A 14,507-nucleotide genomic window follows, 5' to 3' on the forward strand; every position below is an offset into this window, starting at 1 on the left:
AAGTATTCACCCCCGTATTGGCCTCTATCTTACCACATGGCCGCCATGACACAGTAGCTCTCCTTTTAAAAACACCAATTTAGTTGTCCCTTCCGAGGACTCATAGCCTTCCCCTTTCATTGGGAAGGGGTTGATGCTTTTCTATCCCATGACGTTCTGCCAGTGTTAGGATCTCGTTATAGGCCGTTAAGTCATGAATTCCCACTGGTAAGCTTGTTAGAAGTAGAGTCACTTGGAAGACTTGGTTATCACAAACACTTGGTTTATTGTTTTCTTTACAGCTCTCGTTATAGGCCGTTAAGTCATGAATTCCCACTGGTAAGCTTGTTAGAAGTAGAGTCACTTGGAAGACTTGGTTATCACAAACACTTGGTTTATTGTTTTCTTTACAGCATTTACATATTGCACAGATATCCGGATACTATCTCACATTTATGATACAAAGGACAAATGAAATTAGCCTGGATATGTTCACAGACTTACACTCCACTGTCTCCAAAACGCGACAAGTTTTTTTGTGGGTTGTTTTTGTTTTTGTTTTCCATGCAGTTCCAAATAATACTCTGGGAATTTAATTGTAAAAGTAACAAAAATATTAAATCATACCAAATGCTGTATGAAAATATAGTTTCAGATTCTGTTTATGTTTCTAAAGAAATACTCTTTGAGATTTCACCTACTGAGGAGGATGAAATAGCTTTGTCTGTCGGATATGGCACTACGCATTGGATGCGGAGCCCTCGCTTCTCCCAGCAGCACGGACGGCAGGTGTTACCGTCAGGGACGCTGATCTACTGAGTACGCATCTGCCAACAGTGTCGACAACTTATAAAACTCAAGTTAAAGGGACTATGGAAGAGTCTGTCTGCAAAAATAAATCTCTTGTTCACAGGGGTCATGTTCGTGAAGGCAGCAGGTTCTGCTCCCTGTTGGTCTCCAAGGCACTTCTCATGGTCCGTGGGCTCTCGGTCCTCTGCAGCTCTGCTCACTGCTGAAAAACACATTTGGTCTCGTAGAACTCCACACTTATCGATTCTAGAAGACCTGTGCGTCAAAGGATATAACATAATGTGTCTGAAAACACAAGCGATCACAGTCTTCATGTGTATTTCTCTCTGTTCCAAAGTGTTGTCTGTCTTACTGTGGGAATGACCAAGTTCTACCATTGGGACACCCCTGCTGTGCTGAAGGAATGAAAACCGTCACTGGGGCAACCGAACGGTCACTACTCGGTTCCTCCTCAAGTCTGAGGAGCAGCCCGCAGTCCTGACGTGTGTTGGCGGGTCCTCTGATTCGGGCCACAGCGACGGACAGTCTGGCAGTCCTGAGAAACCACTCAGTGGCCCTTATGCCTCCATCTGCACGAGCATTTGCAAAACTAAACACCAAGAATGAACCCTTTCCTCTAGCGCCCCATGCAGTACACCTGAACCACTGGTACACTGTTCGTTAATATTAGAAACCCTGGTGAGCTCCGGGGTCACTGGACTTAAGCTGCATTTTGTGGACTGAACTGGCTACTTGTTACTCAGAATTCCATTTCTAACTTACCTGAGCCTTTGAACTTAACTGAGCTGCAGGTCTAGGCAATGAAGCGGTGCGTGCGAGAGGTCCCGAGTGTGTGTGTCTGGGGGAGAAGCTGGGAATCTAGTGTTTCTTTGGCTGGAGACAGTTAACAAGAGGAGTTACTTTGGAAGGGACCGCAGAACATTGGTCTTCCCTCCTGTAAGCCAGTGGACGTTCTTTTCCAAGGATATGCCTGGTTCATCTCTGGAAACCGTGCTCTCACTAGGAAGGCGGGCTTAGGAAAAAGAACATTCCCACCTCCCCTAGCATGTCACCTTCAGACACTTAAGAGAATCCGGCCCTTGCTCTAGAAAGAGGTTTTCTGTGTGCCTTGTAGGCAGTGAGAGAATCCACACAGGACTCGGATGGGAGGTGAAGGTGGAGGTCAAGGTAGTGCCCGGCACTTCTCAGCTCTGGCGTGAAAAGCCATGCTTTTACCTCCCCCACGTGACAAGGCCGTGGACGCTTCTGTGAACCTGCAGGGATCCAGCCTCACGGTCCTGCACTAAACCACACGTTTCTGTCCTTAGCGGTGGGACTTGGACGGGGAGAAGGCGGTGCTGGCAACGGCACTGGCTGTGCCTGCGTGCCCAGACGGTGGCCGGGGTTTGGCTCAGCCCCCTGGGCACTGTCCAGACCTTTATGGGCACAGGTTTTCCCACAGCGAGCGTGTCTGTGTGGAAAGAACACGACTCCCGCGCCCACGCACACGAGGCAGACGGGGTAGCCACGGCCTGCATGGTATCACGTCCCCTCTGCTCACGTTTCTGGACAGCCTGTAGGTTTCCCGGGAACGGCCACCAAGGACCAGAAGCGGGTCTTGTCTGTGGGGGTAAACGTGGCCTCTCGCAGTGCCCTGCGCACACCAGACACATGGTCAGTGTGAGATTATGAAGTGACCGTTTCGTGCCTGAAGTCCACGCATTTGTGTCAGGAGGAGAAACCGGCCAGCCGGCAGCGCGGCTGGTCATTGGTGCGCATCAGCGCTCAAGAGGCCGAGGCTGAAAATTTAGTTCCTAAACTCAATATGTTTTTATATTTTACCGCTGGAGGCTGTGGGAAAGTAACTGATAGAAACAGAGCGAGAAGAGCTATTCTTGGCTGTTCCTTATGAGCTTCCGGCATAACGATAGATTCCAACTCACGCATTTGCCAGATCTGTCTGGAAGGTTGCACGGGTGTGGTTAGTCATGTACTCACTTATGAGTGTGAGTGAATGAAAGCCTAAAAGTGAACAAGCAGGATTTCAGCTGTGTCCTCGTTATGTATGAAGTCATGTGCTGAAATTAGTCGAGCAGGGGATGCGCTTCCAGCGAGCGCCCTCTGCCCGCCCAGCGCTCCCGGGAGTCAGCCGCCGCCGGGGGCACCGCGCAGAGGCTGGCGGGGCGCCTTTTACTGACGGCCCACGTGCGTGTCAGGTCGACCTTACTCCAAGGAAGCCTACTTAAGCCAAAGGAGTATTTCTGAACTCCCATGAATTTTTCATGTCCCAAACGGGATTTGGGTCCATGGTGTGTGTCCCCGCAAGGCTGCGGTCAGCTTACCTTAGCCCTCCATGCACATTGGACTGACAGCCAGCCGCGTAAGAAGCCGGGCACATCTTTTATAGTCTGTAGGGAACATAAATTGTGGACCCTTGTCAGTGACATCAACAACCCCTGAAGTATTTTTATATCAACTGCTAAAGACACTGATTTCTTTAAATACTCTGAATTCCCTGGGAGTGAGCCGCGGACGGTCATCTGAAATCATGGGTTCTAAGTTGTTGACTGATTCGTTGGCGCTACTTGAGGGCCTGTCGGGTCCCCTGGCAGGAGATCAGTGATGGGACTGGCTACTGGGCGGGGAGGGGCAGGTGCAGGGTCTCCTTGCGCCCGTTTTCCTTGCGTGGTGGCCCCTCACGCTCATCCAGTTGACTCTGGTTTTGCTCCCTAGACCGTCTCCCCCGCCCCATGGGACTTAACTTTCAGGGCTCCTGCAGGCTGGGTCCCTGCTTGGGTTGACCGTACACAAAACCCTCTGCATAAAAATGTAAAGAAAGTGGGTCAACAAGTAACAGAGCAGAAAGACCCAGGTTGGATGGGAGAGCAAACAATGTGCTCATTTCGGAGCACACATGGGTTTTCCTGGATATGTCACCTAATTTCCTGTTCCACCGCCCCAGAGGCGCTCCTCACGGCCACAAAGGAGTTTCCTCGGTTTGAAGTTCTGTGGAAAGCTACAGCAATTGATAAATTACAGACGTTTACTTCTCAAGAGTCTCAGAATCCTACTTAAAAATGGAAGAATTCATGCTCTTAGCTGAAATTCTGAATGAAAGTGTAAACTGATAGCAATGAATTCGCACAGTATGTCGGACAAGCCGCTACTTCCAAAAACGCAGCTCCTGATATTTACACAACATGATGGTTTGTGTTCAGAGGGGGAGTGGCCTGACAGCTGGAGACGGGGTCATCTGGATTCCTGGGATTTTTCCCCTCTCCGTGGTTGCACCAAATGTTTTAGAATGCGGCTTTCCTCGATAGAGTACAGCGGAGGCCGTGTCATGTGAGTTCAAGGTAAAGCACATCCAGAGACCATGAAGGTGACCACCAAGCCCCCCCACCCCACCCCAACCCGGCATATCTCCAGCTCTAACAATCGGGATCTTGTCCAGGTGCAGCCCGGGGAGACTTCAAAGTTCTGCTCTTCCCAAGAGCTGCCTTTGGGACCATGCTTTCAGTGAGAAGGCTCTGGTTCCTTCCCGTCCTGACCTCCCAGGATTCCAGTTTTCTCCCATACAGTCTAAAGCAACACAGAAGGGGTCCAGCTTTGGCTCTCTACCTCCCTATGAGAAAGTGTAAGTATCCACTCCCCCAGTGCACACACCTGCGGACTTCCATGCTTCTGAGGGGCCTGAGGGGAGCTGTGATGGGCCCTGGTGGCCGCCTCTCCTAATGGGTGAGCAGAGATCTGGGTGGCATGTGGGTGAGTCACTCTGAGCAAAAGGAGGCAGTGACTGTGGGCACGCACGGTGTCCTGGGGGAGGGTTGGCAGAGTCGAGTGTGGGTCTGTGTGTTGGGGCACAGGGAGCCGAAGCGTGTTTTCCGTTTCCTCATCCATATATGAAAAGATTAGAAGTAATGACCCCCAGAGACCACTTTCAGATTTAGAATCTCTGCTCCTATATTGTAAGATGGTATTTAAAAGTGTAGACACATTTAAACAATCAAAATGAGAAGGTTTTTTGGCCCCTGAAATAGTGAAGAAGTCTCCAGCAGAAGATGTCAGAAGGAAGTGGGGTTAGGGTTAGGGCAGGGCGCAGACAGGAGAGGGACCGAGGCCGTGCTGAGGAATTAATCCGAGCTCCGTGGGACGTGCGTGCTGTTGGCCGTGGCTGAACCCTGTGCAGCTCTGAGGGCTTGAAGGCCAAGCACCCCAGCTCCCTGCGGAAGGCGGTGCGCCCAGACAAGGAGCACCACACGGCAACACCGATGGTTTGGGGCAACCTTCCTGCCTGAGCAGAAAACTTCCACTTCATAGAAAGTGCCTTATTTTTTTTACTTCTCATTTTTTGAAGGCAGGGCAGGAAAGTCTGGTCTGGACACTCAGGGTAGTCTCTGAAAGCAGCTGGTGAGACATCTGGGGCGTCTGCCTCACCTTCCTCCTGGGAGTCTCTCGGGAAACGAAAGGTGTAGCCCCTCCAGGAGAAACGGGCTCGGGTCTCTAGCTGGTGTCACTGTAGCCAGTAAGTCACTTGTCATCATTATGTGTTTTGTGAGGAGCACTAGCAACCCTCTTTGGGGGAATAAAATACACTTTGTTACAGATCAACAGCCAGAAAGCTACAGCTGGGTGCTGGACAGAGCGGAGCCCTGCACCCCGGGGCTGGTGAAGAGCAGCCTGTCCTCCGGGCGGGGCGGCCCCAGCTACCGCAGAGCCTTCCCCTGCGCTGGAGCCCGGGCAGCGGCTCATTCTTAACGTCTGCTTGTCATAGACACAAACACGGACATCATGCTGGTTCATAAGCCAAACGAGAATGTGAATGGAAGAGTTGAGCCCACTCCAAGAGTTGGTCAGTTCCAGTGAATGTGAATAATTTCCCCTTCGGCACTAGCAGAACGCAGCCACCTTCCTCTACGGGCTGGTCCCCCTACCCCTTAACCTCATAGTTAGAAGGGAACATATATTGGCAAAGAGCAGATTTAGAAGGAGGGGCGGGGGACACGAGAGACACACGGACCCACGCTGGTCTTCCCAAGCAGTCAGGAAGCCGTCACTTACATGCAGGGATGGTGCAGTCTCTGGTGTTGTGGTAAAGTCTGTGAAAGTGTTTGCTGCACTTTGGACTGAAGTAAAGAGGACCTGGAACGTGGAAGAAGAAGCAGAGTGTGAGGCCTTGAGGAGGCCAGGACCTGGGCACAGGCGAAGGAATGACGCTTACCTGTAAGATGTTTGAGGAACTTGTCCTTCATCCTCAGGTCTCGAGGAACAATTTCTGTTTGAGGGAAAGAGGCTAGTTACCGCATTGCTTGAAACAAGCATTTTTTCATGTGCTCTCCGTGTTGAAGACGGTTCTCAGAAACCTCATTAACCAGTCACACCGCACTGTGTAAAACACTTCGAAGCCTCCAATCGCTGTACATGACCCAATGTGAAGACTTGTAATCAGATCCCAATTTCTTCAGATAAAGTATTAGCTATTCACAAAGCTTCAATATTGTCTTGTCTCTGCCACTCGTATGAGGACAGTGACCATGAAGTTAGATCAGGGTGAAGAGGTGTGTGTGGGGGGGTGTGTGGTTGATAGTTAGCTCCTGATTTATAAATCGCGTTTAGGTGCTTTCATTTTGAACAGCTTGGTAATCAAATACAAGCTCTTAAAGTTCCCAATGCGTCAAACAAACAAAATTGTCATAAGACTTTTTTTCTAGGTATATACTTAGAAAAAGGACTAAATGCCTTCAAAACCACCTGTTAAGAAGGCTGGTGTAAATGCATGGAAAGAGACATTTAACTGGCTTGTGAGATTACCGTAGACCGCCCAGAGAGACAGCGCTCCGTTTTTGCTTGGGAGCTAGCAAGGCTCTCATTCCTTCTGCTTCTGGGCGTGGTTTTTCTTCCTCGCAGGCACCTGTAAGCATTTCTCACACACTCGTTCTGGGTGGTAACTTGAGCGGTGACTGCGTGTGGTCACACTTTGTTCTACCTCGAACACTGCTCATCTGAGGAGGCAACATTTCCTAGGACGCTCCCGAATGTCAGTCTGTATGAAATTGACCTTATCACATTTGACCTAATTGTGTCAGGAAAGCATTAAAAGCTTGCACGCTTTCTCTGGAAATTTCCCACGGGGCACCCACTCTGGGAAGGCTCTGCCATTGGCAGAGAGGGTGAGGGGAGGGGGTGGCTCCGAAACATTTCTGTCTGGGCTGAAAGTGCTTTGCTGAAAATATTTCCATTTCCTAAATACCAGATGACAGTTCTGTGCCAAAGCTCCCGACCTAGGTAACAGCTCACGTGTCTTGCAAGTGGGGTAGGGGCAGTTACACGCCAGGCATCAGCCTGTACCCACCACCTATTTTTTTCTCAAAAAAAAAAAAAAAAAAAAAAAAAAAAAAAAGCCTAGTTTTTTCCAAGCACTCGAAACGGTTTTATCTTATCAAAACACATCTGCTTTCTCAAAGTCGGTTCTGTTTCCAAGCAAACGCGAGTTCAGGTTCTGCTGAGACCTGACAGGTACGCAGACGCGCGGGGGTTCCCTCTCCAGCGCACACGCCCCGAGAAGCCTCGGCCGCAGGTCCCTGCGTCCGCGAGCCCGTCGCCAGGACACTCACCCACTCGCTGCTCCTCGGGATAAACCGGGTAGTCCGGGACCTCCCTGCGGCCCAGAGCGTAGTCGTGCGGGCCCGGGAGTTGCAGCCTCTTGGACTCGCCCGAGTGGTACTTCTTGAGCTCCTGGAGGATCTCCACGATGAGCCGCAGCACGGTCTGTCCGTCGGCCGCCTCCCGGGGCTCGGCGACCCCGGGCCCCGCCGCCCCCAGCACCAGCAGCAGCCCCAGGAGGAGGGGGCGCCCGGGCCCGCGCATCGTGCGCTCGCTCGGCCGGAGGGCGCTCGGCTCGCTGGAGGGGCTGCGTGCGGGGGAGACCGGGGAGAAAGTCGGCGGGCGGTGGCGGGGCGCGGGGGAGGCCCCTCCGGCGGAGCCCGCGGCCCCCCGCCCCCGCGCGCAGACCAGGGGCCGGCGGCGGAGGCTGGGGCGCGGTGTCCCCGGGGCCCGCGCAGGCCCCGCCGCGGCGCAGCCGAGAGCCGGGCCTCGGGCGCCGCCGCCCCGCTGCGCGCCTCCCCCGGCCCGGCCCGCCTCCGCGCCGGCCTCCCAACTTTCCGAGGGCCGCGCGCCCGCCCGCACTCCGCGGCGCACGCCACCGCCACAACTTTCTCAACCTCGCGAGCCCGGCGGCGCGGCCGCGTCCACTCCGCGGCGGGCCGGGCGCGCACCCTCGGGTCCGGGGCGGCCGGGGGCCGCGGGGAGGGTCCTGCCCGGGCCCCTCTCTCCTCTCGACCCCCGGCGTGGCGCTCTCCGGGGAGTGGGGGCCGCGCGCCCCGCCCGAGCGGCCGCGCTCAAGTTTGCCTTTGTGTGGTGGTCGCCGCCTCCTCCCGGCCGGGTGTCCCCCCAAAACGCCCCCCGCGCCCCGGGACCCTCGCGCCAGCCGCGCGCTGTGCCAGATTTTAGAGCCCCCCCTCCGCCCTCGGGGAGGGGACAGACCCCGGCCCACACCTGCCCGACACCGCCCGCGGAGCCACCTGCGCGACGGAGCGCGGCCAGCTTACCTGTCCCCGTGTTCCGGCGCCGCGGGCGTCCTTCGGCGTCTGTCCCGGCGTCTGTCCCCGCGTCCCGGAGCCGCCGCGCGCCCCGCTACTCCATGGCCCGCGGCGACCCGGCGTGCGGAGCGCACAGGACGCGCGGGGATGGAGACGCGGTGGCTCCGCCGCTCGGAGCGCTGGACGCGCGGCTGCCGGGGCTGCGCTCCGGCCGCGGCCGCTTCTTATGCCCGCGCCCGCCGACGTCAGGCCGGTCCCCGAGGGCTCCGCGCGGGGCTTTAATTAGAAGCGGCTCGAGTGCCCGTACCCCGGTGCGGATCTTCGTCAGACACCCCCCTCCTCCCCTCCCCCCGGCTGTCCCCCTCCCCCCGCCCCGCGCTCTCCCCTCCCCCAGCTCCTCCGTCATCTCCTCCCTCCCCACCCCGGCTCTCCCCTCTCCCCTCCCCCGCCGCGCGCCTCCCTCCCCTCGGTCTTCCCCTCCCCCTGCGCTCCCTCAGTCTGTTTCCCTCCGTTCCTGTCACTTGTGACAGGATGAGAAGAAACGCCTTTACCAGGAACTCGGATCTGTTTTTGTCTAAATGTAGATCTTGGGCTATTAAAAAAGGAGCTGCCTGATTGCCTCGACATTTAATAACTCAATTAGCGTCTGTCCTTTCGGAGGGATCTTCCGGCGTGGCTGGGGGCCACTGTCAAGACCCCAGGAGGTGGGCCCCGCCCCAGGGTCTGGAGCCCGAGGCCAGGTCCCCGAGGCCGGGCAGCCCCCAGGGCAGGGGGCTGGGTTAAGGGCGGGACAGGAGCAAGGCCCTATGACCTGGGGATGCACACAGGTACCGGGCAGGACACGTGGCAGCCCCCCCAGACTCCCCCAACCAACACGTACGCAGGAGCCGAAGCCCCTCCCGCAGGGGACAGTGGCCCGCGCGCCGGGCTCTGGGGACCAGTCGCTCGCTCCCCTTCCTCGGAAACGCCCGCGGCAGACCTTGGGACACCTCCCTCCGGCCCTGTCTTTCCGAAAGTTTTGGTTCTTTGGATACAGGCAGGCACATTTGTGAGGCTTCCACAGCTTATCTGCTTTCATTTTTTTTTTTTTTTTCTTGTAAAATGTATTATCAATCAACGGCGCGCTTTCCCATTTTATTGGCGCTTTCTGGGCAAGAGCTGGACATCCTCCAAGTCAGCGATCTGAGTGGGAAAGGTGTTCTCAGAAGGACGCCAGAAGGGAGGGTGCGCGCAGGAACTAAAAGCCTCACCCTTAACGCGACCAGCACCCAGGGCCGGGGCGGAGATGCGGCGGCCCGCGCTGCGGACCCCTGAGCGGGTGCTCTCGGGATCGCAGGGGCGCGGACCCCCAGGGAAGGAACTCTCTCAGTCTGTGTCTCTTTGTGTCCCTGTCTGTCTCTGCTGTCTCTCTGTCTCTGCTCCCTGTCTCAGTCTCTGTCTCTGTTTCTGTCTCTGTCTCTGCTGTCTCTCTGGCTCGGTCTCTGTCTCTTTGTCTCTGTCTCTCTGTCTCTGCTCTTTCTCTGTGTCTCTCTCTGTCTCTGTCTCCCCTCACTAGTTCTGTAGGTGTTTGTCAAAGTGAAGCTGGGGTAAACAGAATAGAGACAGGAGATACTAAAATGTGACCATCCAAATCCCCTCCACACCTTTGGGGGATGTGTAGACTGCACTCTCCTTAAAAGGAAATGGTTTTATTTCTCAGTGAGCCCTTCTTTTGGCAGGCCATATGACTAAAATGTGAACGTTTCTGCTAAGATATACTCAAAAACAAGGGGAGGGGGATTCTTATCAAACAGTTCTTGCTCAGATAAAGTAGGATTTTTTTTTTCCTTTTTCCCTTTCCCCTGACAGAGGGGTGCCCGTCTGTTGCCCAAGCGCCGCCTAGTGACAAAGCTCCCGTCTGTGGGGACCTGCAGTGGCTGGTGCAGGAAGCCTCCTTCCCACCCAGCAGAAGGGGCACATGAAGCTTCTGTTGTAGAACATTCTGGTGTAAAATGTCTTTGGGAAATAAATAAATACACACACACACACACGTGTGTGTGTGTACATATATATATTTCTATAGTAAAAAAAGAAAACAAGCCTAATCACATATTAATTAAAGTTAAATCACATATTAATTAATTACATAGAGTCTTTTCTTTTAAATACTATTTTACAAAATCAGGTGAAATCAATGAAGAGGATTAAGAGGCACAAAGTTCCTGTTATAAAATAAATACGCCTCAGGGATGGGAAGTACAGCCGGTCATACTGTAATCGTGTGCAGACAGATGGTCACTACGCTTATGGTGAGCGTTTTCTAGTATATGTTGTGTGAAATTACTATGGTGTACACCTGAAACTAGTACTATATGTCAACTATGCTTCAATTAGAAATAACAAATTAATTTTAAGAATTAATTTTTAAAATTTAGGTTTTTCTAAAAAATACCAATTAGAACTACTCCCCCCGCACCGTAAATTCTACCAACCAAGGAAGAATGGTAATTAATACTGTCCTTTTTTCCTTTGCGGTTTTTAAAAAAGATTTTATAATTTATTTGAGAGAGCGAGCTTGAGCAGAGAGAGGTCAGCAGGAGAAGCAGACACCCTGCCGAGCAGGGGCGGATGTGGGCTCGATCCCAGGACCCCAGGATCATGACCTGAGCTGAAGGCAGATGCTTAACCAACTGAGCCACCCAGGTGCCCCATCTTTGGTGGTTTTTAATGGGACAGACAAATGGATTTTTTTAATGACTCCATTCTATCACCCAATCGTATATGCAGTTCTGTAGCCCAACTCATCAGATACTTAGGCGCGTAAACAAGAAGCACAGAAATGGTGCTTGTTTGGTGTTTAGTTTCACAAGATCCGTGAGATCTGGAACTTAGGGATCAGACTGTCATGTTTTAATTCATTCATTTTTGCAAAGCTCTGTTCTGAAATGATTCCAGGAGCCACTCAGTTTGTATAAACCATTTTTACAGACTTTCTCAACGAAATTAAAAAAGTGCACTGAATTGTCATCTCAGCTGACTGTTCAGTTTATGGTGTTGTCAGGAAGAGCCACTTGGAATTCTCCAGCCACCGGAAATACGGGTTATGCATCCACTGTTAGCACACTCCGACTGGCTAAATTAATGGTCTGTGCTGGTTCAGGCAAAGCAAAATAAGTGTAAACGGGCTTACGTGAAAATACGAGTTATGTTTGACAAGCGGCTTGGGCTCTGCACTTCTTTCCTGTAACATGGAGAGGTGGGGTTGGATGGTGTCTGAAATCTAAAGCTGAGTAACTCTGTTACAGAAAAGTCAGAAAACAAAAAAAGCAGTACTCCTGCAAAGACCTGAAGCTATTCACTAAAATAGTCACTATGAGTTTCGTCATCTGTTTTCATGCAAGAAGAGGTGATACATTCATCTTAGATAATTTAATTCCCTTCTTTAGTCAGAACAGCCTTCTACTGTGAAGGGTTCAAAAGAGACAAGACAGTGACACGGCCCTAAGTTCTATTGGCAAAAGTAGCTTCTGCTAGATTTGATTTAGTTTTGTTTCCTTTTTGAGAAAGCTGTGTTAGATCATAGAAAGAAAATTAACAAGAGAGGGGAAAGTTGTGTTTAACCCACTTTTATTGTAGATCTATGTTGTGAGATGGGCAAGTTATTTTTTTCCAACTTATAAATAGTATAAAGCTCCAGTGCTTCAATTACAATGACTTTTCACTCTTCCTGTAAAGGTATAAATTTCATTTGAGATGACTAACTACCTTCAAACACTGCTAAAATAGATATTAGCTACATGTTTTTCAATGAGTTATTATATTTGTCCAACCATTATGCTGATCATTTAACTAAGTTAACTAAGGTGGTATTGGAGAGGAAAATATTACCTTTCATTAAGAACAACTTTATGTTGCTATAAAGAAATGTTACTAAATACTTACCTTTCATCAGCTCTGTTATTGCTATCGATACATTGTTAGCACGTTGTGAATGCACTAGAAAGTGTATGAAGCATTTAGGAAGACACGGTTTCTAACAGCGTGAGTCTTCCTGGGGTCAGTGTCGTCAGCGCAGTCTCTGATGGCAATAACGTGAGCCTGCTGTCCCGCGGCGCACTCTGGATGGACGAAATACACCTTCTACCCGGTCCTCTCTCTCCTGTGCAGATGAAGCACACTTCGGTGAGGGTGTGGGGGTCCTCCACCTCTTTTTTCTTTCTCGATACATGCTTTATACCCGCAAAGCCACACTGCAGTGCCAGTCCAGCAGGGACAGGAGCCAAACAAAGGTCACAAAAGAAGGATTGGAATGCTCTGTGACATGACTGGTTTCCTCTCGCTCAGTTTTCTTACCCTATGGCCAAGAGGAGGAGGATTGTTAATGGGGAGGCTTAAAAGGAGCATGGGCTTGACTTTGTTCCCTGTGCGCAAGAGCAGAGTGCAATGAGAGGCAGACACACTTTGAAGAGACAGTGTCCTGGTGTCTGGTGTCCACTTTCCTTCAGGAGAGCAGCATACAGAGTGAGCATGAACGCGGCTGTGGGTCACGGACATGGGCCCGAGTTCTTATTCCCACGTAGCAGCCTGTGAACTTGGGCAAGACAGTGTCTCTGAGCCCAGGTTCTTTATGCCTAGAAGGGAAATGACCTAGTAGTATCACGTCAGGGGCTTTGTGAATAATAAATACAATAATGTATGTCCACCTTTTAGTTCAGTGCCTTAAAAAAACGGATTGAACATTTCTATTACTAAATCGTTCATAGTGTATAGTCTCATTAAGTCTTTTTCTGTATTTCATAATTTCTTACTGTGATTCATAAAAAAAGAGCATTACCTGTATTCTCTAGTTTCGGGGGCCGCATGATTTTAATTCATTCAAAGCTACACAGAGAATCTGTAGTTAGGAAGGGGACTAAGATATTCTGGATTGTTAAGTATCCACATACCCAGTAATCAGAGTTGTGAGATCTCAGGGCACCGAGCGAGGGCTCACCCCGTGAGTAAGAACTTAGGCCCGTGAGTACCGGTTTAGACCAGTAGGAGAGGCTCACGGCGGTGAGGGACGGTGAACAAAGACTCACACCAGTGACTGAGGGTTCACACAAGTGTGAGGGCTCAGAGGGGTGTGTGAGAGTTCACGCCAGTGCGGGAAGGTTCATGACCATGAGTGAGGACCCCTGCCCGTGAATGGGGGTTCATACCAGCGTGGGGACTCACCCCGGTGAGGGCGGGCTGCGGCTAGCTGGACCGTGAGGCAGCACACGGCCTGCTTCGGGGTGAAGGTGAGAGGTATGTGTGGTTGCCAAGGGATACGAATTCGTCCGCGTGATCCGTAGTTGGCTCACCTCACCCTTGCTTAGAATCATGGAAACATCTGACTATGGCAATAATGCTGCTTCTGATCCCCTGCCGCTGTTATCCTGCAGCCCAATAGAGAGGACTTGGGATGCTCAGCACCGACCCGAAGCAGGCGGACCCCCGGCTCTGATGGAACTTGGAGTTCCAAAGGGCAGCAAACGGAAACCTCCCATCCTCCCCGAGGAGGGGAGAGCTCCTGCAGAGAGCCCTGCGCTCACCCGCACATTGGGCTGCTCCTGTTTTTCATCCCTGGCATGCAGGCTGGCAGGGGAGGCTTTCTGCCCGGAGACTCCGTGCTGCTGCCCGTCGGTGAGCGCAGGGCCGAGGGGATCGGGGCTCGCCTGCGTGTGGAGCTGGAGCTGCAGGCCTTCAGGGGTGGAGAAGGGGGTGAGGCGGGGAGGGAATCCATGTGCAAGCCTGGCACATTTGGAACATCTGGGGGTCAAGAGGACCTGAAGAGCGAAGGAGGTGTCTTGAGTTCCTAGAGCTTATGCCACTGAGTGGCCTGGGAGTGTCTGCACCTGCTGTGCTGCGGCACAACATGCCGGCGTTCAGGTGTTGGGAAGGAGCCCTGGATGCTTACCTTCCCCTCTGTTGACAAATGACCAGTCGGGCGGCAATTCCAGTGCCCGTAACGGATCCTTTTCAGATGGTTTATAGACCTGAAGTCGTCGTAAGGCCAATATTTTGCGCCCTCATCCCCGCGGACACCCGGGTCATAGTCGGGCTTGGCGGGCCTCCACTGGCTGTCCTGACCTCGGCTTGCTTGAGCTGAGGGGAAGCCGCTGCGGTGATTATGTATCT

General features: G+C 52.4%; 1 protein-coding gene across 3 annotated transcripts; it reads right to left on the reverse strand.

Moving 5' to 3' along the window:
• Positions 1 to 288: 288 nt before the first annotated feature.
• Positions 289 to 8,674, reverse strand: ALKAL2 (ALK and LTK ligand 2). 3 transcript variants are annotated; one of them, XM_082745439.1, is made up of 6 exons: positions 8,376 to 8,674; positions 7,383 to 7,678; positions 5,990 to 6,043; positions 5,830 to 5,910; positions 3,111 to 3,176; positions 289 to 988 (listed from the first exon to the last, which is right to left on the reverse strand). In XM_082745439.1, the coding sequence occupies exons 2-5, from the start codon at positions 7,633 to 7,635 to the stop codon at positions 3,112 to 3,114; spliced, it is 453 nt and encodes a 150-aa protein (XP_082601565.1). In that variant the 5' UTR covers positions 7,636 to 7,678; positions 8,376 to 8,674; the 3' UTR covers positions 289 to 988; position 3,111. The 3 variants fall into 3 exon arrangements, with proteins under 3 accessions (XP_082601565.1, XP_082601564.1, XP_082601563.1); XM_082745438.1 differs by having other exon boundaries at positions 289 to 991; XM_082745437.1 differs by having other exon boundaries at positions 289 to 1,044.
• Between the last annotated feature and the right edge of the window lie 5,833 nt (positions 8,675 to 14,507).

This window comes from Mustela nivalis, assembly GCF_964662115.1.
Source record: "Mustela nivalis genome assembly, chromosome: 8".
NCBI lineage: Eukaryota > Metazoa > Chordata > Mammalia > Carnivora > Mustelidae > Mustela > Mustela nivalis.

Excerpts from the sequence above, each read along its gene's own strand:
- ALKAL2 (XM_082745439.1), bottom strand. The coding sequence starts at position 7,635 with ATGCGCGGGCCCGGGCGCCCCCTCCTCCTGGGGCTGCTGCTGGTGCTG. Across the intron at positions 5,911-5,989 it reads GTTCCTCAAACATCTTACAG|GTCCTCTTTACTTCAGTCCA; the intron begins GTAAGCGTCATT and ends TCCACGTTCCAG. Across the intron at positions 3,177-5,829 it reads AGACTGCACCATCCCTGCAT|ACTATAAAAGATGTGCCCGG; the intron begins GTAAGTGACGGC and ends TGTTCCCTACAG.